Source organism: Penicillium canariense (genome assembly GCF_028826845.1).
Source record: "Penicillium canariense strain IBT 26290 chromosome Unknown utg000004l_segment0_segment0, whole genome shotgun sequence".
Taxonomy (NCBI): domain Eukaryota; kingdom Fungi; phylum Ascomycota; class Eurotiomycetes; order Eurotiales; family Aspergillaceae; genus Penicillium; species Penicillium canariense.
In genome coordinates, this window is record NW_026622731.1 from 2407332 (window position 1) to 2431897 (window position 24566).

General features: G+C 54.1%; 8 protein-coding genes across 8 annotated transcripts; 2 read left to right on the forward strand and 6 right to left on the reverse strand.

Moving 5' to 3' along the window:
* Positions 1 to 360: 360 nt before the first annotated feature.
* Positions 361 to 1978, forward strand: N7482_007184 (uncharacterized protein; the record flags this gene model as incomplete). Its single annotated transcript, XM_056689309.1, has 4 exons — positions 361 to 496; positions 560 to 1597; positions 1655 to 1828; positions 1881 to 1978. The coding sequence occupies 4 exons, from the start codon at positions 361 to 363 to the stop codon at positions 1976 to 1978; spliced, it is 1446 nt and encodes a 481-aa protein (XP_056541738.1).
* A 323-nt stretch (positions 1979 to 2301) lies between these two features.
* N7482_007185 (PalH/RIM21 family protein) lies at positions 2302 to 4676 on the reverse strand (the record flags this gene model as incomplete). Its single annotated transcript, XM_056689310.1, has 2 exons — positions 2302 to 4436; positions 4568 to 4676. The coding sequence occupies 2 exons, from the start codon at positions 4674 to 4676 to the stop codon at positions 2302 to 2304; spliced, it is 2244 nt and encodes a 747-aa protein (XP_056541739.1).
* Positions 4677 to 5865: 1189 nt separating this feature from the next.
* N7482_007186 (pepsin-like aspartic protease) lies at positions 5866 to 7183 on the reverse strand (the record flags this gene model as incomplete). The annotated part of the gene is made up of 3 exons (XM_056689311.1): positions 5866 to 6203; positions 6269 to 6789; positions 6858 to 7183. 3 exons carry the CDS (start codon positions 7181 to 7183, stop codon positions 5866 to 5868), a joined length of 1185 nt encoding a protein of 394 aa, XP_056541740.1.
* Positions 7184 to 10110: 2927 nt separating this feature from the next.
* On the reverse strand, positions 10111 to 13448 carry N7482_007187 (uncharacterized protein; the record flags this gene model as incomplete). Its single annotated transcript, XM_056689312.1, has 5 exons — positions 10111 to 10881; positions 10951 to 11252; positions 11306 to 11353; positions 11409 to 11999; positions 12095 to 13448. The coding sequence occupies 5 exons, from the start codon at positions 13446 to 13448 to the stop codon at positions 10111 to 10113; spliced, it is 3066 nt and encodes a 1021-aa protein (XP_056541741.1).
* Positions 13449 to 14210: 762 nt separating this feature from the next.
* Positions 14211 to 16092, reverse strand: N7482_007188 (putative UV radiation resistance protein (UVRAG); the record flags this gene model as incomplete). The annotated part of the gene is made up of 2 exons (XM_056689313.1): positions 14211 to 15962; positions 16012 to 16092. 2 exons carry the CDS (start codon positions 16090 to 16092, stop codon positions 14211 to 14213), a joined length of 1833 nt encoding a protein of 610 aa, XP_056541742.1.
* Positions 16093 to 16424: 332 nt separating this feature from the next.
* Positions 16425 to 17533, forward strand: N7482_007189 (mitochondrial 54S ribosomal protein mL67; the record flags this gene model as incomplete). Its single annotated transcript, XM_056689314.1, has 2 exons — positions 16425 to 16706; positions 16829 to 17533. 2 exons carry the CDS (start codon positions 16425 to 16427, stop codon positions 17531 to 17533), a joined length of 987 nt encoding a protein of 328 aa, XP_056541743.1.
* Positions 17534 to 18408: 875 nt separating this feature from the next.
* ptcG (type 2C protein phosphatase PTC1) lies at positions 18409 to 20181 on the reverse strand (the record flags this gene model as incomplete). The annotated part of the gene is made up of 2 exons (XM_056689315.1): positions 18409 to 18852; positions 18910 to 20181. 2 exons carry the CDS (start codon positions 20179 to 20181, stop codon positions 18409 to 18411), a joined length of 1716 nt encoding a protein of 571 aa, XP_056541744.1.
* A 1628-nt stretch (positions 20182 to 21809) lies between these two features.
* Positions 21810 to 23726, reverse strand: N7482_007191 (PPIL2 family peptidylprolyl isomerase; the record flags this gene model as incomplete). Its single annotated transcript, XM_056689316.1, has 4 exons — positions 21810 to 22308; positions 22367 to 23559; positions 23643 to 23659; positions 23717 to 23726. 4 exons carry the CDS (start codon positions 23724 to 23726, stop codon positions 21810 to 21812), a joined length of 1719 nt encoding a protein of 572 aa, XP_056541745.1.
* Positions 23727 to 24566: the final 840 nt, after the last annotated feature.

The window sequence follows — 24566 nt, forward strand, 5'->3', positions numbered from 1 at the left end:
GGTCTATACAGTTGTACTTTATCCAAAGTGTGAGTCATGTCAAAATGTGTGGCGTGGTAACTTACCACTAAGAACGGGCTGTGGCTTGTATCCGGTGTATATGCACCTTTCGGCCACAGGTAAACCCTGGCCCGCATCACGCATGAACTAGTGGACTACCAAGGGCTAGCCGGGTGAGATGGATCATCGCTGCGGATCGCCGTCTGGCTTCGCATCTTCCCCCACTGACTCATTGGCACTTCCAAAGAAATCGTGTTGGTTTGATGTCAGGAGACGCTCCCACAAGGCAGGATCGACCTTCGACAAAAGGCCCCGCAGCGATCTGTCAGCGATAGTCAGGAGCCTGATTCATTCAGAAAGATGTCGGTTCTTTCACGAGCGCCACTGCAGAATGAATGGATCCCCAGGGAAGATTCGATGGTAGCAGCAGCGCGCTGGCAATGGCGCTCGGCCAGATGGTTCATTCTAACCACTGTCGCCATTGCGCTCTTCATCGGTTCGTGCCTTCCCTATACCCGCGAAAGGATACGAATTGTTCGCTAACCCCCCACCACCCCAGAAATGTTCCTCTATGGATTTCTCGTCCCGATGCTGCCCTACATGCTGGAAGAGCGGATGCATCAGGACCCCAAGCAAACGCAGCGCTTGACATCGGTCTCGCTAGCGCTACACGGCCTCGTCTCGGTCTTCGGGGGCCCTCTCATGGGTCACCTTGCTGATAAGGCCCCCAACCGCCAAATCCCCTTTCTTGTTGCGCTGGTAGGGTGTATCATCGGCACGTTCATGGTCGCCTGCGCGGTGGACGTGGGCGTGTTCTTTGGCGGACGTGTGCTGCAGGGGATCTCGGGGTCTGGGGCATGGATTATCGGGTTTGCGACGGCGGCGGATACAGTTAAGCCCGAGCGGATCGGGACGACCATGGGAATTATCATGGCCTGTGCGAGTGCGGGCATGATTACCGGGCCGATGATCTCGGGTTTGATTCTCGAAACGTTCGGGTACTGGTTTACTTGGAGTGTGCCCGTGGCGATCTTGGTGGTGGATGTCGTGGCCCGGCTGCTGATGGTCGAGAACCCGGAGAGCGCGAGCACCAAGGCGTCGTCTGATGCACACGAGACAGATCCTCTTGTAGATTCCGCTGCCTGTCGAGAAAGAAGCCCCGAGGGCTCAACGATGTCGGCTGCGAACTTTTGGCGCATGATGCTGAGCAATAGCCGTGTGATGACGGCCTTGCTCATTGGGATTTGGGGTTCGACCCTGATGACAAGCTTTAACGCCACCCTTCCGTTACATGTGTTGGATATCTTCGGCTGGGGCCCGTCTCGCGTGGGGATGATGTTCTTCCTGCTGGCTATGCCGGGTGTGCCCATCAGTCCACTCGCGGGGTACCTTCGTGATCGGATCGGGACCCGGACGCCTGCTTTCATTGCCCTTGGCATGCAGGGAGTGTTCTTGGTCCTGCTGGGATTCGCCGGGAACAAGCAGTTTGAATGGGCTAGTGCTTCGGGCCGAGGCCAGGCACTGTATATCCTTTGCTGCGTCGTCTTTGGTACTCTACGACCTTTTGTCTCGGGAATTGGGCCCGTGGAATTGACCGGTGAGTGTCTGACCATATCCATCTAAAAAGGTTCAGTACTCACCTTTTGTACCTCAGCCGTGGTCAAAGCGGAAGAGGCCAGGAACCCAGGGATCTTCGGACCCAGGGGGGGCCTCTCGCGTGTTTTTTCTTTAGTGGAAGTGGCTGCTACAAGCGGCATGACACTGGGTCCCATTGTTGCGGGAGCTCTTACGGAGCGGTTTGGATATTACCAAATGTGCTGGACGTTCAGTAAGTCATTTGTGCACTTTCCTGTTCCGTTGACTCCTGCTGATCTGACCAGGCGTCATCTCCATCATCATGGCCCTCCTAGCCCGCATCTTCCTCGGGTCCAAAAGTACACCAGAAAAGGACCGACCTCGGCAAGAAAGCGCCGAGTGATGGTATAGGTCCACGGATATTTCCAGTAGACGACAAACAATTGTCAAGAAAAAGTATTATATGTATTTTCGGGGTATCTTCTACGGCGAGCAGATTAATTCAAACAAATACCTCCGAGTCCTTCTGCCCCAAATCCAGATCCAAATCCAGATTTAACATGGAATCCTTCCCAATGAATACCCACATGTTGAGACCCCTAGCCCACGAAGCCCAATCAATATATCAAAATCAGATCATCAAGAAACACCGCGCAATGCCTGCCATGCCCGCTAGAGACAAAAGCCGCTCAGGTTAAAGTACGCCAGAGCAAGTGAAATGTGGGATCAGGAGGCACCATGGCCATCACTATCACCATGCTGCTCTCTATCCGGTTGACCAGACAGTGTATCATTCCTCTCGTCTGAAACCGTCGTTTCTGTCCAGCTGGCCTGGTCACCAATAACAGTGTGCTCTTCCCGGGGATGGCTCACATTCTCATCGATCAAGGCAGCGGCCTCCGGATCATAGCGCAAGGTATAATCCCCATCGCCGTTCTCAAGGTCTGCGTCCGTCCATGGAGCAGAAGCCTGCGGTTGGGAGGGGATGACCCTCACAGGCAGATCAGAGCGGCCGGGCCGGGGCTCGTAAGCCGCGGCGGGCTCCAGAAGCCGGTTCTGGGGTGACCAGGTGTGCTGCTGGCCTCGCCGTCGAGCGGGGATGACTGTAACAGGCAATGGAACATCGCCATTTTGAGATCCCGCGCCAGAAGGGCCCTTGAGGTGAAGCGAAAAGAAAAGGTTGCCTCGCGGCTGTGCGGGATGTTGCTCAGGGGCATTCTCGAATGAATCGGAGTCACGATCATCCTCGCCGTGTTCCTGGCCGTGTTCCTCGCCAGCTTGGGCGGAGGCAACCTCCTTTGGCAAAGACGCACGTCTCCTCTTGAATGGATTGAGCAGGTTGCGCCACCGTGGATCGGGGTGGACAATCTGCGGTGATTCTTCTCTGGTGTCGTGGGCTGAGATGATATGCTCAGCAGCGTGGGGGGCTTGTGCCCCTTCGATTTCCATGTCTTTCGGCTCTTTCAGCTCGTCTTCTTCTTCCATGTGTGGCATTGTCACCGGTGGTGTTGGGCTCGCCACTGGGTGGTAGCGAACATTGTACACTGTGCTTGCGGCACTGGTCGTATCAGCCCGGCTGATGGGAGTCACTACATTCGGTGGTGGAGTAGGGTGAGGGTTCTGTCGGGGCGGCGCGGCGGTATTGTTAGGCCTCTGGCCCAGCACTCCCATGCCCCGATTCCGGTTTCCACGAGGAATGCCGACTCGAGTGCGCAGTGGACGACCAGCCAGGCTTATCATTCCTCCCCAGCCGGATGATACACCGCCGCCTCCCTTGTCATGTCCTTGAGACGAATAGCGCGGCCAGTCAACCTCTTCTGATGGCGTGACCTCCAGCATCTCGTCCCCATCGAAGACCTCTCTGCCCAGAATTCCATCCTTCGTCTCATCTCGTTCGAGCGCTTCTATACGCTCCACCCATTCCCACACCACCACACTAGCCGCAGCTGAACCAACCCATCGGATATACGTACCCCACCCAGCAATCTCGGGTTTCGCGATATCCAAAACGAAGAACACAACCGGGATCAAAATCGCAGAGAGCGATAAAAGCGCCACAAAGCAGATATTGCGCATCTTGGGGTGAAAGAACGCATAGTGGTGTTTCGAAATCGAATAGAAGATGACCCATGCTGCATATAACAGATTGAGCGCTAATTCAAACAAGTAGCTCAGCGCGGGAATCGCATCGTCGTATAGCCGCGGGCGTGTCGATGTATTCTTAACCATGAAGTTCTCTAAGCAACTGAACGTCGTGTCAAGCACAATCAGCGCAAAGCCCGCCCATTTAATCATGACTTTTTCCTTATGTCGCGGAAACAGCCGAATCAGCGTCTGAACCTGCGCCAGCCAGAGGAACGTGCTCGAAATCACGCGCACGATGCGGATCTCCGTGCCGTCGATAACTTCCTCCGAAAGCGCTTCGGCATCCGAGTACCCATAGCCATACTGGCGCTCGGCGACTTTAAACGAGTCCACCGTGGCAATCGTCAGCGATATGGCGACAAGAACCGCGGCCACTTTCTGCAGCCATGGCCGCCCGCCGACTCCAACAACTGATGAGTTTCCGCTGTAGGAGCTGCTTATCATGCCGTGGCGTCCGAGGAAGTTCGCGCCGCCGCCGGGGCCACCGACGTAAAACGTGCGCGGAGTGATGAAGAGGATGATGACGAGGACGTAGCTGACCACAGTCGCACAGCCGATGGCGTATAGTTGTGGCGTGACGGAGGAGTAGAACGGGTCGCGTGTGTCCAGAACCGCGGACACATGGACATAATCGGTCGGGTCACCGGTGCAAACAGGCTCGTAGACGGCATTTCCGCTCAGCGTCAGGGCATACGAGCTGTTGATATGTATAATCCCTGCGGTGTGCCGCAAAATAGTGAGGTCAGTATGGGCATACGGGTAGAAGCATTGGGCGGAGAGACCGGGGAAGATTCACTCGGGGGCCCAGCCCACACAGAACCAAAGGACGGGGGTTAGAGCTACATACCTTCGCTAGGCAAAACGAATGGTGTACACCCGGAGGCATACGTATGGGTCGTGGTTGAGGTCGGATTCGCCCAGATCTGGCGGGGAGTCACACGGGGCTCATCTTCCATGGTCAGGCTCTCCGGGCTGCGTTCGCCGGCCGGAGGTTACTAGTCATATAGCGAGTACAAGTCCGCCAGCTCCCTCTCCGAAATCTTAGCGCAGACAGTCGGATCCGGCGCACTAGACGTCCATTCTCGAATGGCCTCAAGCTGCGCGTACAGCGCCGGTCAGAAAGGCAAAGTGGGGAGTCGCCTCGCAAGGGGGTCTGGCGGATCGGGCAAACGCAGGCAGTCGGGAAGATGTGGGAGGGTCAGGGTATAGACAGGGAATCGCACGTAGCCTCGACAGGGGGTCAGGCGCACAGTGTACGTTCAAGTTGCGGGATGATTTAAAGTCGAGAAGTCTGGAGTTGGTCGAGAAATCTGGAGTTGGCGGGTCGAGATGATCCGCCACCCGATCCACACCCATCCACTCACTTCCCGGCATTCCTGCATCTCCACACACGATTCCAATTCTTCGCGCGCCCAAGAAATGTCTCAATGGGCGAGGCTAGCACGGACATTTCTAGAGGAATTCCACGTATACATTCTTTTCACCAGTCTTTACTCTTTATAATGGTCTAATGCTGGACCCGTGACTATAGGATGTGGCCAGACGAAGTGCATATTCACCTGTTCGATAAATTGCACCCCAAAGTTGAGGCTAAATCCACTCTCTGCGGGAAAATCTACCCTAGTGTGAACGAAAAGGTCGGCATAAACAACAGTATTGTATCAAGGAGACACAACATGGAACCTGATACTGCATTCCTGCTACTCATTTACCAAGAGCAGGGATCGTCACATAGATTCAATTCGAAATAAAAGTGTCACGATGTTGTCTTCGGACTGGAGGTTTCACTTGAGACTTTATAGAAAGCTCCGCCACTTCGAACATTACGCCATTGACTACGGCATACAAAGAAATCTACTTGTAGCATCAGTCTCAATCACCATGCGTTATATATATTATGTGCCGCACGCATTATCAAGGACACCATGTACAAGCCCAGCCGCGTCAAGACTGAGGCCAAAATAATCAATCAATCAATCAATCAATCAATCAGAATTCACCCAATCCACTATCCACCAAACCAAGCTAGCCCGCTAGCCAGCTCTATCTGAAAGGGAATGAGGATCGTCTGCCGTCCTCATACCTCGGGGTAGCCCCTGGCCCGAACTGGTTGCGTAATCATCGCCCGCAGCATCAACCGCTCTCTTAAGCCTGAGGAGCAAAGCCAAGGCGGGGGCCGTTGGAGTCGAAGATAACGTACTGGCTCTTCAGGAAGATGTCGCCGAAAATGGAGAAGCCCAGGCCAGAGTTGCTCTGGATGCCGCCGAAGCATGTGGAGCTGCCCGTCTGGATAGGTGCGTAGTTGATCAGGTCGCCGGAGACGACGGCGTCATAGCCCCCAATGGTAACGGTGAAATCGGGCAACTGACCGGAACAGGGGAAGGTGTAGCCACCGATGGAGGAGTCATCCTGGGCGCCATCGACCTGGTTGTAGTAGGCGGAGACAACGTCATCGGGGAGCAACATCAGAGTAGTGCCGGTGTCTGACAGGGAGGTTAGCTATGATCTTGGATCGAGAAATATGAAGAGCTGCGCGAGAATCACTCACCGGCAATGCCCTGGATGGAGCTGCCAGAAGTAGAGCCGATCTTGTAGCCGTCGGCAGTGAAGCTCCAGAAGCCCTGGGAGCTGTCAACATCGGTGTAGGTGAGCGAGCCGCTGTACTTGGACTTGTCGACGAAGCCGAAGTCGTAGGTGCCGGGGGCGTTGTGCTTCAGCGTTACAGCAAACAGGGGCGAGTCCAGCTGGGACTTGACAGTGTCGAAGAAGGTGGTCTGTGACTTAGGCGAGACGGTGTTGATAGAGCTGAAAGCTAGGCCCAGCAGGCCGTCGTTGTTCTTGTCGTTGACAAACTGCTGACTGATCTTGGAGGCAGCCTCAACGGCCTGGGCAGTGGCCGTGACGCCACCGACGGTGACAGTGTCCTTGTAGACGTCACCGCTGGCGGAGCTCGAATCACCATACGTGATAGACCAGGAGTAACCGGACAGCTTGCTGGCATTGCTGCTGGGCTTGTAAATGCTGTGGCCAGACTGCTCGGACGAGGGCAGCTCCGAAGAGAAGACCCAGCTATTCCATGTTAGGATACTGATGTCGCTATTGATTCAAATGGCTAACAATGGTAGCAGAAAACTTACAGATCCGCAGAGCCAGTGTCAAAGTCTAGGTTCAGGGTGGTGCCACCGACATCGACAGGAGTGAGGTACTCCTCGTCGTTGTTCTCAGGAGTGGTGATGGCCGAGCCGCTCTCTGCGGCGGCCTTCACGCTAGCTGGAACCGAGGCACCATACTTGGAGAGGGTGGCAGCGTACAAGCCTGGCAAGTTGATAGACTTGGGCTGGGTCGCGGTGCGAGTCTGTTGCTTGATGGTGAAGCTGCTCTTGCGCGAGCTGCCCGTTGGCACAGCCGATGCGACTGTCGACAAACCGGCCAGGACGACCGCGATCTTGCTGAATACGACCATAATGAGTGGCAGCGAGAGGAAAGCGGAGGCAAGGGAAGAAAAATGAAGAAAAACTCTAGAAAGAAGGATGCTAGACTCAAGAGAAAGGAGTTGAGGGCACTGGATATGATAAGACCCTCTACCAGCTGGAGACCATGGCTCCTTTATAGCCTTGTGGATAGGCATGACCATCGTCCTCAGGCAAATCCACGACATGCGCAGAAGGTGTCAGTGGAGCTACAGCCAAACCAAGATCCCGAAGGGACAGGAGATGTTTCTCTTCCTGGAAGCCAGGGCCGCCGATCCAGCATCTGCATGGACACCCGGGGCATAAACTTCGAGATCATCGCATACTCCATCGAACAGCCAGAATGGTACGACGGAGTCCGCCAGGAGGGGCCATGGGGAATTAGGGGTTGCGCCGGAGACCAAAGAGAGCATGGGACGGCGTCTCGTAAAGATGGCGGAAGTTGATGGGTCTGTTAGCGACTAGGGCCGAGGGCCTAGGGCTACTGCGCCCCAGAGAAGGCGGGGGATACGCCGCAGCTGCGACGGTGGTGTGAAGCACGGAGGCTTGACTGCAACAAGCTATCTTGGGTTTCCATCGTTCCAGAACGGAGAAGTCCGGCCAAGACCAACATGAGGTGCGAGTTGGAAGCTTGATACCCATTTGGCAGAGTCCCGACGATCGCTATTCGCGCAGAGCGTGCGCGAGAGGCGAGTGTGTTTGGTTCCTGGGACGGAGTATGATTTGACTGAGTCAGTTGGTGTTGGATTTGATTTGGCAAGGTCTCTGGGGAGCAACTGGACGTTGACGTTGGCCTTAGCCCTGTCGATCAGCGCCCGGTTATCTCCAGGCACAACCAATCACTTGTCCGGACCAGCAACTCATAGACTTTCCCCTTTCCTTTGGGGTCACATCGCGCCTCGAGCCAACTCGATTGATTGAATGGTCGTTGTTTCTCGGCGGGTCAATTGGGCCCGGGACTCCACCGGTGAGACAGCCGCTTGGAACTGCGCAGGATGCGGGATAGTGCAAGCAGACTCCGAGAGGGTATCAACAACCGGTACAGATTACGTCTAACAACTCCAACTACTCTAACTAACTACCTACAATTTAATTAATTGACCAACCTGGGCCTCCTCCCCCGACGGTCCTAGTATTCTATATGACATTCTTTCTGAATCTCATCTCCTACCGGCGATTCATATCAACCCCGACCGGACTCCGTGGCCAGATCGGCCCTGCAGATCTGTCGGACCCTACACGACCCAACCCCGGCACGTTTGGTGCATTGATGCATTAGTATAGTCCGTACACATTTTCCCCTTCCATCCATCTGCTATGCACGCGCCAAAAATGGGGCGATGATCGACTCGGCCGATGTGACCCTTGACGGGGATGATGCCGTGCAGCGCACCAAGCCACTTAGCGCACCCTAAGCCACTCTAAATCTAGGGTTTGAGCCTTCTGGCCGCTACACAAACCAGGGCTTATCAGGGGGACACGCTTGTCGGAAGGCTGCAGCACCCCCGGCTACTAGATCCTTCGATGCGGCGATCGTCCCTATACCCGGTTATACTTCCGCAATAACCCAACTGCGTAGGGGATCGGCTGGCTCGCTCGGTGGCGCAGATGGAGGCCGATAGATCGACGCCAGCGGGTTTGCGGGTCGGCCATTGTTGTACACACTACAATCGCGGTCTGTGAGCCCTGGCTATTGTGATTGGTGAGGAGACCGTGTAGCCATCACAGCAGAGTCCTCTCAAAATCTTCACCACAGAGGCCGGCCGCGGAAAGTGGTACAGGTTAAACGGCGCAGACTACTGTAGTATCCTAAACCTTTCGGCTTGTCCGAAGTAGTTATTGCTCTTTTCTACGCTGCCCTGCACCTTCCTCCACTGTATTGCAGCACCGACGTCGCAGATGCCGTGATAGCCATCCTTAATCAATATAGACAGGCTTTCTTTAACCGGCCATAGGTCGGGCTTGGCACTTCTACAAATTCAAAAATTCCAAGACATGCAGACTCAAGCCGCCCGATAGCCTTACTTGGCGCGGCTGAAGTCCGGACGCCGTCGTTGCTTCGTAGTGAGTTGAAAACTATGGACTATGCCTAGCACGTGAACGCGGAGGATCTGCCATATCGAGATGAAACTTGAGCCCCGCAGCCTTGCGACCGACGGAGACCGGCCGGGTATGCCTTGAATTTTGGAGCTGGCAGGACAGAATCTGGAAGCCTGGGATGATGAAACAGGGACGAGGCGACAGACGACAAATTAAAATGGTGGGACGACGGTGTTGTTCAGGCTTGTCAGGAACGGACAATCACTAATCTACAAGAAAGGCCACGGTGGGCGGAGAGCGCAGAAAAACAGAAGGATGTTGTCATTATCATCATTATCACGTATCAATAGAATGATAGTCCATAGCCCATACCCCCTTTCATTGGACAGATAGAAAACGCCTCTTCCACCCACAGGCTGAACCACACACTGCGACGCCATCCCTCCTGCAGGGACCAGCACCAGACCAAGTACCGCCCACCCGCCTCCAGGGCCCAATGCAACCTGACACATGTCATCTGATATTAATCCAGAGACAACTGGAAAGGATAGGCACCACGGTGCGCGTGTAATAGGGGGAAGGCACAAGTCGCTGTTTCAACCAGATGGTGGCAGCGGCCAATCATCGCCCACCAAGCACTAAACAACCAACGGGCTAAACCAGGTGGAGACCTCCAATGCAACCGACGCCAACGTGAAGATCCCGTAGGGGTATATAGTTTAAACGGGAAAACAAAAATCACCACCAGAAAGTACCCCAAAAATAGAAATAAAAAAATCAAAAGAAATAAAAAGGGTGGGGGAAGGACTTATCATATTCCAAAACCTCGCCCAAAGGAGGGGAATAACCGGCGCATGATGCATGGTGCAAACGTGCACGCTTAGCCCATGAACTGCGATGCGACTCCCCCAGACTCGCCCTCACCGTAGCCCTCGTTGAGGAGCACCTCGAGCATATCAAACTCGCCCAGCATCGGCCCCGTTCCGCCGAGGCCCTGGTCCACCACGCCGCTGGAGCTGTTGAAAAATTGATCCAGTGGAAGCGCAAACCAGTCCGGCAGCCCCCCAGATGTCGAATTCACCCCGTTGCTATCTCCGACAGCCTGCGAGGAGACGACATGGTTCGGCGACGACCGCTCCATCTCGCTCGCCGGCATGGCCGAATTCGAGTCATAGTAGTTGTAGTAGACCGATGGCGGCGGCGGCATGAAGGAGACGTTTAGGTTGGAGGAGTTGATCGGCTGCGCAGGGATGCTGGCCAGCGGGTCGTGGGCTGATCCAATCGGCCCTGTCGGGTTCCCGCCGGCGCCGTTGCTCTCCACGTAGCCCAGGCCACCACTCGGAGTTGCATCTTGCGTGGATGACCAGGGTGTGTGGGGGCCGTCGCGGCGACCCGCGACACTGTCGCGCGGGGGGGAATGGGCGCGAGAAACGGGTGTCGGAGCATGCCCGTCGCCGTCGGCGCCGCGGTCGTGCGGTGCGAAGCGAAGGAACCGCGTGCGGATGCTGCTGGTGAGGAGCTCAAGCAGGCGGGCGACTGTGTTGCTGATGTGCACATCATCAACGACGAAGGTCCGCAACGCCTCTACCGTGCGGTCTTGCAGGTCTAAAGAGACTCGCACGTCATCTTCACGGGCACCGAGGGTGAAAGTCTGCCGGGCGGGGTCAGTGACTGAAACTCTCAATTCCCACTTCGTACACTACAAGTTAATAGGACTTACTTTCAGGATGAAGATCATGCCAGACAGAATGCGGAAAAACGTCCGAATGGGGGCATGCTTGAGACGGCCGCCTGGAACGAGTCCTTCCAAAACGGTCTGTAGGATTTTGCGAGAAGCATCCACAACTTCTTGAATGTATTGCTCGTTGACGCGGTAGAGCTCCATCAATGCCCGGAACCACCCACTGCTACCGGCGGACGGCCCTGGTCCCGACCGACCAGCTTGAACTTGGGAAGACTCATTAGACATTGTAGTCCACCGGTCAACAACCGCCTGCAAAGCGAGGGAGTTTATATATAGACCTATGAGAGATGAGTTTATGGCTAACAAGCAACCTGGGAGGTAATTGACTCACGGGTATATTCGTATTCAATGATCAGGATGCTTCGCATAGCCGGGGTAACTGGTGCTGGTTAGCTCTTCACCCATAAGGAGGTGCTTTTCAAAGTCCGGCTTACGATTGACACGATCCAGATTCTGTCGGAATTCGCGCAACTGAGGTTGAAACCAGTCGATTTGCTCCCGGTATCTCCCACTCCGAATCAACTCTGAAGTCTGCTCGCTGGACGCAAACAGCTGATGATTCGCCTGGTAAACTATCTTCGAAATATCCATCCAGCAGTCCTGCATTCGATCCAGGTCCAGATCTCCATCCTTTGAGTCAGGGGTAGTTGCGGGGATATCACGGCCCCATTCTGTCAGGGGAAGCATAGATGGAATCCCCAGTCGTCCGCTGCTGTGCGTGATAAAAACTAGGATCAGGCGCTGCAGTCGACGCTTGCGTGTCTGCTCGGAATGCAATTCCGGAGCTCCTTTCGGTACGCTCCTATAGTCAAAAACACCCAGTTCAAAGGCCAAAGCCTGTGCGGTGCTCAATAACATCCAGGACATTCGGTCCGATCTCCAGGCGGGCTCCAGCCATTTCTGAAAGGCAACTCGACCCTCTGCAGAGGACTTGTTGCCCGTCTGCTCGCTCTCATTATCCAGGTCCTTGTCGGCACGATTTTGAGACTGGGCCTCTCTGTCCAGAAGTGCGTTCTCATCGTCCCCTGGGGGAAGTGAAGATTCCGGGGATGCCAGTCGGTGAGGATCAATAGAGCTTCCACTGTTCCTAAAGCCCTCAGATTCCCTTTGGATGTGGGACCGCTAGCACCCGGGCCGAGATCTAGAGATCGAGGCCGACCGCCTCCTGCGTCGAATTTCTCTTGGCCCCAGAACAGGCGCTCGATCATGCCGCGCAAGTACGACCAGAGGCGATCATGGATATAAAATGCACGAGTACTTGCCCCATCACCCCTGGGTTTCAGATGTCGGGAAGCAATCGTAAGGATAGTCACCGCCAGCACCGGTTCATCGGTGAGCAGCGTGCGATGCGTAGAAGGGTGGGAGTAGTCGGGAGTAACCACAGGGCTCATTGGCGCGAGGTTTTCGTAGTAGTATGCCACGTATTCCATGCCCTCTTCCACCGTCATCCACCCGGCACGAACGAATCGTAGTCGTGACCACGCTCGCACCGCATCGATAAACCCAGGGTCCTGGGGGTTTGGAGAGTTGTCTCGCTGACCACTGTCCTCGGGAATCTGAGACTCCACAATTCCTGGACCACCACCGCTTTGCAAGAAGCCATTTCCACCTGCCGCCATACCAGATCGAGGGGTCCGTGAGAAGGACCCGCTTAGGTTGCCAGGTGAGTTTCCGTGCGCCAGGGGAGAAGGGCCAGAGTTGTATGAGGAGACGGAGCGTCTGGCGCCGTATCTGTTCTCGATAGTCTGGCGATTTAGGTCTTCTGTTCGTCCCGCAGCTTCAGAAAGTAGATGTAGAGCATCATGTGTGTTAGTGATCGCCGGGGACAGCAGTTCCACAGCAGTCCGATTCATCATCGGCTGTCCTCCATATCCAGGCACAGAGCTTCGTTCACCGGACTGGTAGGTAGGTAAGCGAGGATTCCTTGATTCAATGAATTGTCTGGTTGTAGAAGAGATGGGCGCATTGGGTGTAGATCGCGGGGGGGCAGCTGCGGGGGACGTCTCGGCCCATCTCTGCTGGGCGCGAAAGGCATCGGTATCGAGAATCGGCTCTGGTGGAGGGTACTGAGAGCCCTCCACTTGTGTTGGTGCTTCATTTGCAGGTACCTCTCCAGTCATCATGCGCTTATCGCGGCGGAGTACTTCGGCGGCCTCGACATCCTCAGTAGCGTCGGAGGCTTTGCGCTTGCGACGAGTAGCTGAGAATTCACAGCGTTTGCTTTCGCGACGACATCGCACACAAGGTGGGGGGCGAGGATTGTCAACACCTGCGAAAATGTTGTGGTCTGTCAGCCATGCAAGGTAAGCTACCGCGGGGGGGTGTGCTGATCCCATACTGCCTAGATCACATTTGACCTTGCGTTTGCGACACGGATCGCAAGCCTGGTAGCCGCGCCTATGTTGCGGGGCAGACGGCGACGGCGACGTCGACTTGCCGGAGTCATGAGCCGCGCTATTATTGTCCTGTCCCATGCTAAGGGTTTGAGAGGTAGTCGGGCAGCAGCAGGGTAGTTAGCGAATGATAGGGAAAGCCGATGCAAAGCGAAGATAAGCCTGAAGGCGGTGGGGTTTGCTTTGCGAAGAGGAGCGCCCGGCCGATTGGGCGAGAGACCTCTCGGGGAAAAAAATACAGGAAACCAAAGAGTCGGGAAACAAGCAAACAAAGAAAAGAGGGGAAAATTTAGGATTGAGGAAAAAAGACCACACCGTGATGGCTATGGAAAGTTCCCGGCCCCTACGGAGCCCACGCAGAGCCCCAGTAGCCTCGGCCAGCCACCAATTTTCATTGTATAATGGAATAGGACTTGCGGGGTAGCGAAAGTGTAAAGAGTTACATCGCTGTGGATCAAGGGGCACCATTCTTCTAGTGAATCCAATCGGCTCGGAGGTATTGAATTATGGGCAGACACAAGCGGTCCTTACCCCAGATTCTTCACGATGCAATGGCGCGCATTGCTTATTGTTCGACTAGGGGGCTAGGACTGAGCTCAATAAGTTTGCACTGAACATAATCTGAGATATTGGTCGAAGAGCACCCGCTAAATAAGCCCAAAATTTTCAAGAGGCAAAAAGAACGTGTTACACACTCATGCAAGTCACCTTGGTATTTACGCCTCTACATAGACACAAAACGATGCATGGTAATCAGGACATCAAAAAATCCCCGGACAATGCCAGAGTCCGAAGAGCGGCTTTCCACCCAAAGCATGAATTCTTTCAATAACAACTCACGCCCTAGACGGCAGCGGCGGTGTTTGCCGTGCCCCTTCGGTTGGCCCCATCTAGTGCCAGCCCATTCATCCGGGAGACCAAATCGAAAATCTTGCGAGAGTGTACGATTTCACCTGAGGCGGCACTGTCTGTACTACCACGCCGAGACAGGTTCGGGGTCAATCTGCCACCAAGACCACGAATACCACCTGCTTTGCGGGCAGGGATATTGGGTGTGCCGGCGGTCAGAATGTAGAAGAGGTATTTGAGGTTGGGAAGGGTGTGTCGGATATCGAGACCCCGGATGCCTTGCTTGTTCAACATGAACTCGATGTTTTTGTTCAGGAGAAAGACTCCATATTCAAATCGGTAGTGGACGCTGACAGGGTACAGTGGAAAGGTGCGCTGCGGGAGATCCTGGGACACCGGGTCGTGGATCAAGGAGGTTGAGAGGCTCGGACTAATCGGGTAGGGTATCGCAACAGAGAGATAGAAAGAGAGCAGATATACGAGGTGAGCGGTATGACCCAGCGCTGCAGCAACCTCTTCGCGATCAATATCCTCAAAATTGGAGTTGGGTAGTGGTAGTCCGGCGATGGTAAACGCCAGTGTCTTGTCGGGAATCGGATCGATCGGATAGATCACCATCAGGTCCTCTGCAATCCGCCGGATCTGGCCCTTGGTTTCTTCCGCATTCCGGCTGAGCAATTGTTCGCTGCTGACCAGTTTCTCCTTCGCATCTGGGAGGTGACTTCGGGCTTTCTCTTGCGCAAAGAGACCCTGTTTCATAGATTCGTTTCGGGCCTTAATGCTGGTGATAAGCTCCTCCTTGCGCTTGTTCGCAGCTCGAATCTGCTTTCGCTCAGCGGCGATGGCCTGTCTAATTGAGGCAAGGCGGTCCTGCGCCTTAGCAGCCCCACTCTCGATTGCCAGTGCACTCTCGTTCTTCTTCAAGATATCCCCAATTTGCGTCTCCAATCTCTCTCGGATCGCCAATGCGTCCTGAACGCACTCGTCCAGATTCGCCAATCGCATCAACGCGTCGTAGGAAGACGTAGGCAGCACTGCTCCATCGGCAGTGGTTCGTTGACCTGCGCCATTGAGAGGTGGTTCAACCGGCGGAATATCAGTCAGATTTGTGTAAACGCCATCGGGAAAATGAAACAGAATGCAATTTGCAGGAAGAGGCTGGTGAAAGCTCTCGAGGGTCCTCCCTAAGAATTGCAAGGAGCGTAGATGTTGCTGCAATTCAACCAGCAGGACAAATTCGAACATATTCTCCGTCTTCACCCAAAGCTTTATAGTCAAACTATCTCGGCGAGAAACTGCCGGACCACAGAAGTCGAGGTCGAACGTTCGAAAGTTGGGGTTGGTTGCCTTATCGACCACTTCGCTGATGTAGACCGGCTCTTCGATGCCATTGCAGTGTAAGGAAAAGAATGTATCCGCCATACGACTCTTAGTGATGTCTTCTAGCCGGATCTGCCACGTTCGAGGATTGGGGTCGTTCCATGGCAGCAGGCTTCGGCGACGCGACTCGCGCATGTCAGGTCTCTTGTCCGCATGGCCATCTTGACTCGAACACGACTTAAGATCCGTGAAAGATCGTGAAGGATGCAATGGTCGAGTCTCATTTTGAGCTAAAAGCTTCGAGGGCGATCTCAGAGCGTTGGGGATATCGTCGTCGTCAATCGTCTTGCCGCGAGCTCGATTCGGGGGCGGCGTTGCCACCAAGTTGCGAACGGAGATGCCATGGAGATGCCGAAGCTTGCGGTTCTAGGAATTGTTAGCACCAAATCATGGCCATCCAGGGAAAATGCCATACTGATGCATAAAGCCATGGCCGCTCCCTGCGCGCGACTGCGTCATGCTCCGTAGGTGCGTCCACGCCGCCCGACACGTCCATCACGACGTTTGAGCGACCAGGGGGTGCGCAAAAGCTAGCAGCAGGAGCACAATGCGAGGACCAAGCGCATGATCCACGAGCCGAGGCGGAATCCAGGTATTTCGCACGCGTGAGCAATGGCGGAGGGAAGTCAAGCGATAAGGTGATGCGGAGAGCAGGCAGCGCCAAGACGAGCGGATGCCCCGTCAAAAAATCCACCTCCGTCTTCACTTCTCATCAACACTGGCAACCCTCACAACTCACAGTCTGCCATCCCCCTGCCAATGCGATAGGTTTCGCCAAATTGACTCAGACTTTCATTCTCCGGTGATTGCGCACAGCCTCCGGCCGCAATGGCCTCGACCAGCACGGCCTCCAAGCCGATCCAGAAGATCCTGGACTCGACCAGAATCGCTTCGTTGAGGAAATTCGTACGACACCCGCCCGTTGATTCGACAAAGCCAATCCAAGGAAAGATCCGAGAGGCAACATCGAATGCATTCAAGGAACACGTGAAGCGGGAAGGGGTGCGGTTGCAAAAGGCGCTGAATTCGATCTCTCACGGGAAGCACATTTTTGTCTACCACAATGTTCAAACGAAGCAGGTTGTGTACTCCCTGACCCGTTATCTGGAGGTAAGTCCCTTTTCCGATTTGCTTTCGCCCTGGGATACCCTGTCGTCAGCTGGCGCGTCAATCTGTTTCTATCCCCGTCTTTGCATTGTCTGCAAGTGTCTAACCATCTGCGCCTTTTGTAGGAAAGCAATGTCCTGCGCCAAATGGTCTATCATGGCAAGAAGACTGTTCCCGCCGAGCTCCGCCGTGATATGTGGACGCCGTACTACTCTGTCCACTTCGGCGACGCTCGCCTCGGCCTGCGAGCCTACCAGCTGCTCCGCGAGTTCTCGATGCGGCGACAACTGTCCCCTCCCCCTGAGATGATCACAGTGAGCGAAGAGTTCCTGGCCTCGAGACGGCCAAAGGACCCCACCGATGCGGAGGAATACGACAGGATGAACAAGAAGAGGATTGGTCATCCAATGGAGAAGAAGGAGCGCGCGCGGGTCCTAATGGACCAGAAGGCGACCTCGGTCGCCGACATCGCCGCTGTGCTGGAAATTCAGAAGCAAGAAATAAAGGAAGGGCTCTTGGACAAAGAACAATGGCGCCAGAAGCAGTTTCGCAGTCAGAGAAGGCGTCAGCGTGAGGCTATGGACCGCGAGGCCGAGCAGGCTGAGCAGCATAATGCCCGCATTAAGGCACTCGAACAGCAGTTGAGTGAACGTGCTGGGGCTGAGGTGAAGATTGGCGAGGTTGGTGACTATCCGGAGTCGCCAGAGAATGTCAAGATCCTCTGGCGCGATGTGCACGATGCGAACTATGCCGCCTCGTGGCCTGAGGAGGTCCAGCATGGCGAGCTAGAACTGAAGCGCGACAACATCATCGGTGTGGAGCGCTCATGAAAGAGCCATGTCGTCAAGAAGGTCGAGATAGAACACGAGTTCTAGGAAAAGCCGTAGGCAGCGAGGCTCGCTGTGCCCTTGCGGTTCTCTTTTCCTTTGAACTGTGTCTCCTTGCCTACATTAAGCGATGTTCATCTGTTGATATCTCCCTCCCACTGATTTCGGTCTCAGGCAACGGGTGATACGTTGTACTTGATATGTGTTTTACCTAGCTGTTTCCTGAGCTACTACAGTGCCTGCTGTATAAATTGTATTTTTAGAGATTTCCAATCACTGCAGAGACAAAGATGCTCAAACACATTCACTCTCTTCAGACTCTATATCTCCTTGACTCTTAAACGGCGAGGCCGAGTAAAATCCCTACGCGCTTATCTGTAGACGCTGCCCCGTGGGTTCAGCGGTTGGGGGCTCAGTTTACATTGTGGAAATGGCATACCCATACATACACAATCCGCCACGAAGTGATATTCAAGAACAAATAATAATAACAAAGATAAAAGATCTTAATCTCATGAGCCCAGCCATGTTAGGGGAAGGGAGGTGGAAGGAAGGGGGCGAAATCTCCAACAGGTAGAAAGCAAGCCGAATTACAGGAAAATTGAGACGACCAGGCCCAATCTCCTCATAGGCGGCACCACGTAAAAGGAACATAAACGGGGAAATTGTGGCAAGTCATAAACTGACGCCGATGTGCAACGTAAATCAGAAGATGGAAAGAAATCAAGATGAACACATGAAAACCTCCACGTCCCAGTGCCTCAATGACATTGTTTGAGAAGCATCAAAGGCCATGAACGGAGCAAGAACATGCATGCGTCTTATCTGATTGGTGCTCCTTCGGGATTGGGACCTGGGGGCCATTCACATCTAAAAGATCACTTGGTTTCCCGGGGGCCATTCGTCGAGCTCAGAATATCCACTGATGGGAGATCGTGATACGAGGTGGACACCTCGGGCCCAAGCTCTTGGTCACTGCTGGCCATTTTCTGAAGGATCTCTTGACCAGCCTTTTCAGCAGATTCTGGATCATTTATTCCTGCATCGGCCATGCTTCTCCGCGCTCCCTCCACGATCTTATCAGCTTCACTCACACCGCGAGCCACATTCGTAGCCGGGTCACCATCTACACCAATCAGCTCCGTCTTGTTGTTGACGACTTTCTTATGCCGGGTTGAATCAAGCCGGATAACCATACAAGAGAGGTTATCAGTGCTGAAACGCGCGAGGGCATGGTCGACGAGGATCTTGGACGCATGCTGGGCATCCTGTACTCTGCGAATCAGATCAACGGCTTCCTGGTCGCTGCAAACATCCCACAACTGGAGAAATCGTCAGCTATTTATGAAAATTCAAAATAGGAATGAATGAAAACTTACCCCGTCGCAGGCCAAAATGATAAACTCATCTGCATCAGGCTGGATGACAGTCTCGGTTGTGTACGGGTGCCCGGTGACCAAATCCTTGAGATAGGCATCACCAAGGGCACGAGTGACTGCAAGCACACCGTTGACGCGGTTGTTGAGGATCAAGCCGCCAGCGTTGGAAATCCTCTTGCCTTCGTTCTCGTCACTGCCCTTGTGATCGTATGACAAACGTAGGGCCTTGCCGCTGCGGCACAACACGATGCGCGCATCGCCAACGTTAGCCGTGTACAGAACGCGATGGCGCTGGGCCTTCTCCTGCAACTTGGAAATCGATCCAGAGGGCGTGTCTTGGGTCGGAGTATCATTGGCGCTGGAGTTGGCGTCGCTCTTGCCCGCAGCGGCCGCGGCCGCAGAAGCAAGACCAGCTGATCCAGTGGCCGATTGTGAGCTGGGCACACGGTCCTCCCAGCGGAGTACAGCAGTAACGGCCGTACACCCGCTGTTCTTGAGGGGCAGCTTCTCCAGCTGCTGGTCGACGCTGGTAAACGTCTGGTCGAGAAGTTCGGGAACAGGGGTGCTCGGGCTCTTTCGCATGATCTCCTCGAGAATCAAATGCAGCTTCTTGCCGCACCACTCTGCCGCGAAGGTGCCAGCATGCCCATCAAAGATCGCAAAGTAGCCATTGTCTGTTTCTACCACGCTTGACGAATCTTCCGACGCCTGTGACTCGCTCGCGGTCCCGGCAGGGTCATTGCCGTTTAGGCCAGGCGCTGTGGGGGAGGGAGTACCGAGAAAGTTGTAGAGGTAGGCATGTGTATCTTCCATAGTACGGCGGCATTTTCGGTTCCGGTCTTCTGTCACACCCACGCGGAAGGATGATCGCGGTGTTGGTACCGATTCTCCAGCAGAGTTGTTAAGGGACCCTTGCGGGACGCTCAGAGCCGGGTCCATCTTGCCCAGCCGTTGGAGGGGGCTCTCTGAACCTGACGGACTAGTACTGATGGCCGAGAAAGACTCGCGCGTACCGTTCAGACTCAGTGAGTTTTTGGCGTTGCTGAAGAAGCTCGCCGCTTTAGTGACAGTACTACTGCGACGCTTCTTATCACCTGCGGGACCCTCCTGGTCGCTCTGCCGACGGCTAAAGAATCCGGCGCCGGGAGGGGTGAACCTCTTGTCGCGGGGACTGGCGTTTTCGGGCTGGATGCTCAGGGTGCTCGTTTCAATTCCGGGAACTGGGGCGGCGTCGGTCTTGTCTTTGGGTGGGCTCGAGGAGCCACTGAACATTCTGTTCAGCAACCCACCCTGCGAAGAAAAGCTGCGGCGCTTATTTCCTGCCAGCTTGATTGTATCCCTGGTTGACAAGGATGGGGTGGACTATATGGAGAGGGAGATGTCGGGGTTGAGGGTGGACAGATGGCGATACTGCGGACTGACGTAGTCTCGCTGGGTCGGTCGACGGCGAAAGTACAGACTATAGATCAAAAGGGTGTTAATGAGGATGCGATCCGACCAGCATAGTCGCTAGTCGCTCAGAAGAGGTGAGCGAGAGCTGCGGGGTGCGCCCGATGACAATGAGCAGAGGCAATGAGACAGCTGGGGCAAAAGGCGAGGAGGGGAAGCGCCCTGTCTTTTCAGCGCGGAACCGGCGCTCAGAGGAAAAAGACCGGCCATTGAGGCGATCCACGTCGCTAGTAACTGTCTGAGGCTCTGCGGTCGCAGTCTGGCCCAGCGAGTTGCGTAGACACCAGCTCTCCGCAGCGCGTTGCTCATCCTGGCCCCAAACCCCCCCCCGGAACCCCCGGGGAGCTGTGCAGACTATGGGCGAATCAAGACGGACTTACCAAAAGGGTAGACAGAACCGAAATCAGCAGAGTTTGACCGTTGAAGTGGAGAGAATGGCGGCGGATGGAAGGTGTGGCAGTGCAAGAGTTGTAACAAGGTGGGGAGTTGAGAGTTGGAGTTGGGGGTGATGATGCGATCCGGATGGGGAAAACGATGGAAGTGGAAGTGCTGCTAACTCCGCCCCGTTGCGTATGGCTGGGCCGGGCGGAGGAGAGCCAAGAACGGAGAGGGGAGGAGTGGAGATTTCGTTCCTGCTTCCCTGAGGACAAAAGGAAGACAGATACAGAGAATGCTTCGCAGCAGTCCTAGGGGATTGGACCAGCTTACTGATCTCCCTCGACGATCCCTACTCTATACATAGGGCAGGCAATGAGCGTGAACTACCTCGGTAGTTGACGTGGACTAGCAACTATATCAAAGTGGTTGGCGTCTGCCTCAACATTATTCTGCGTGACGGTGTGCTATCCTCCTGATCCGCAGATCTACTCCGCTAAGCGTAATGATTTAGCAAACAACTAGCTAAAAAGGACTACTAAGACGATGTCGTAACTAGCTATTGCTAGGAAAGTAGCGAGTTGGCCGGAGACTTACCGTCTGGTTGGTTACTCAGTAAGGAGGAAAGGACAGCCGAACTATCACCGAGCAGTTGGGTCTCCAGAACCGCTTCCCAACGCACCTGACCATATGAGAATATTGGGACAGAAAACTCGCAGTAAAGAAGAACCTATTTTCAACGTCTAAATTTGGCTTTTGTTCCATCTAGACTGGAATAGCTAAGAGCCCCTACGTACAGAATAGCACCCTTCTTAGGCCTAGAAAACACTTTCCAATATGCTCCTTACTTGAACAGAGCTGACTTTGTCGTGCAAGTCACTAGAGGCAGTATGATCTACTACTCAGAAAAGTCCTATAGTAGCCTCACATCCCAAGTCCCAAGTACCTTTAGACTCCTTCCCACGTGCACCTGGGCCTGATTCGCCGAGTCAAAAGAAGTATGTACAAAAATCGCCCTGTCCAAACGCCCCAGCGCCAAGAAGAGGGTGGAGATGAAACGAAATGAAGAATAATGATTACCAGGAACTAAAGTCTCCAAAGCCGCCCGTTCCCTTGACCTTCTTGCGTGCCGGCTCAGGTTCGGGCTCCTCGTCCACAAACTCCACGATTTCATCTTCCTCGCCGCCACGGTCGGCCAAGGCGGCTTTCAGATATTTGCCAACGCCCGTCGAACCGTCCGCGTTGGGATCAGCACCAGCGCCGCGGACGCGCTTGCCGGTCCAAGTAACACGGTCGTCATCCACGCGGCGAATGTCCTCGTCGCCGTCCGCGTTGTTGGCATCTGCTTCCTGGATACTTTCCGACCGTTTCTGGTTGAGGAAGTCCTCGAATGGATCCACGAAGACTGTTACATTCTTAATACGGACGTCGGGTGTAGGTCGATTGGTGTTCGCTTCCACGGGATGTGTTTCGAGGGAGGTGAGTGTAGTAGACGAAGGTGTCGGATCATCGATCAGTCGGCCGAAAACAGTGTGCTTGCGATCGAGGTGAGGTAAGGCCCGGTAGGCAAAGAAGCTAGAGATACGTATTAGTGACATTCTGGTTTGACGGAAACAAAGGTAAGTTGACTCACAACTGACTGCTGTTAGTGTTCTTGCCCTTGTTGGCCATACTCAGTGTGCCTCGTCCGTCGTGCTTCAATGGCCCGTCAAACTCATCCGCAAAGTATTTGCCCCAGATGCTCTCGCCGCCTCGTCCAGTACCAGTAGGGTCACCGCCTTGGATCATAAAGCCCTTGATATTTCGGTGGAAGGCGACATCCTTGTAGTAGCCCTTCTTGGCGAGCTGGATGAAATTCCACACGGCCTTGGGGGCATGTTCCGCGTATAATTCCACATTCAAATGGCCGGCCGTGGTGTCAATCCGCGCATAGCCTTTACTCTTTACCCGTCCCCGCTTCAGCATATACTCTTCTTCGGACAAAAGCGCCAACTCGGCCGATGTGTGCGGTGTCAATCCGGTGCTGGTGAACGAGGCGGCGGCCTTGCCGGTAGTGAATCGCGCAGCGTTATAAGGCGTGACCTTCCCCGATTGAGTTGTACCCGACTTGGAGGCATTCGCAGCTGTGGATCCGGCCTTCGAGACTGCCTTCGAAGCCGCAGAGCCAGCCTGCTGCTGTGACCGTTCCGCGCGCGCCTTGGCTACGGTTTCCTTCGCCTTCAGGATCTTCGCCGCATTTCCCAGCGCGTTGGCATTGACGCTTGCGGAAGATTGATTCTGCTCAAGTATCTCAGTTTCACCCTCCTTCAAGTAGTTGAATGAACTGAGGTTGCGTGACTCGATGTTTTGCGGGTCTTGCAAGGTGATGATATCCTTGCGACTAAACTCCTCGTCTGTGACAAGATCGCGCCATAGCTTTCCCTTAATATTCAACCGCTCCACTGTATCCCAGGAAAACACATTGCCGGTGTTCCGTAGCGCAACGATGTGGGTATTATCCGTCAGGACCTTGTAAGTCACCGGGTCAACATACTCGCCGTCCTCGTTCTTCGCAATTGTGAGCTTGATCAGGTCGGAGCTCTTCAGTGGCGACCCGTCTACCGGATTCGTCCCATGCTTCTTGATCCAAGGTATTATGTTGGTAAGGTCAAAGATGGTTCCCGTTGGTGTGCAGACCGGATGCGCGAATGGCTGGAGGGAGAGGGAGCAGAAATTGAACGGAAGGCGCTTGAACGTCGCGTTAGATCCTCCTTGTCGGGCTCTCGCAACGCCCGCGCCCGCGCTGGCTGAAAATGCATCTTCCGACGCCCACTCGGAGTGTGTGATCTATGTTTATACAGTAGTCAGTACACATTCGACATGCCTCAGCGGGGTGGCTCGATGGCGGAGGTAATCAGGGGATCGCGTACATAGAGCTTGTCCGTTCCTATGCATAGACACGTCAGTAAGATTCACTGCAAGGAAACTAGTGTCTGAAACGTACCTTTACCCATGGTGCTTGAAGCTCGAGCTTTGCTCGACGATCGCTGGAGACTCGAAAGAAAGCGAGAATGACGCAGGGTGTACTAGCCCTTTCGGGCTAGCGTGTACCATGGGTTATGTATACATAGACACCTACTGTAACATTGCGTTAAATTTAAATTACAACTTCATGTCCCAGCACCCATATCCTATTGGGGTATACTATTAAAATATAGTACTTTAGGAAGAATTTCGAATGGGTTAACGAACCTTGAATTTAACGTTCTGCTAAGAAATACAGTGACAGACAAAAAATTTGTACCCCAGTAGACCCGCTTTCTGACCGCCCGCCTTACACGGTCAACTACAAAATATAGGCGCACATCAGTACAACACGCGCTACACTGTTGAACATTGTATGGCAAGTGGTGCTAAACGACTAACTTCCTGCACTCTTCATTAAATATCCTATCGAGTGGAAAGTCATATCGTAAATAACTAGTTCGTAGAGGAAAAAGGCAGAGCCCTGACCCCAGGTGCATACTAGTTATGGGCTTTCAGAGGGAAGCTAAAGAAAGTAGTTGTGACGAAAGATTCTCGTAAACGAAGGGTTATGTCTATCAAGACACATCCATTGTTGTGTCGATCAATTTCGGAGTATAACCCGACCTACTTGTGAAGGATGACGGAGGCTTTCTTCGCAAAGCCTAAACCAAGGTGGCACCGAATCACTCTGGGGTGAGACTTGCTCCCTTCAAAGGTTGACCATGTTTATTTTTTTGGTTACTTGAATGAAAATTGCAACACGTAAAGACCCCCATAGCTGATGCTTCATGGAAGTGAATTTTTTCGGTCGGCTTAACTCGTCTACC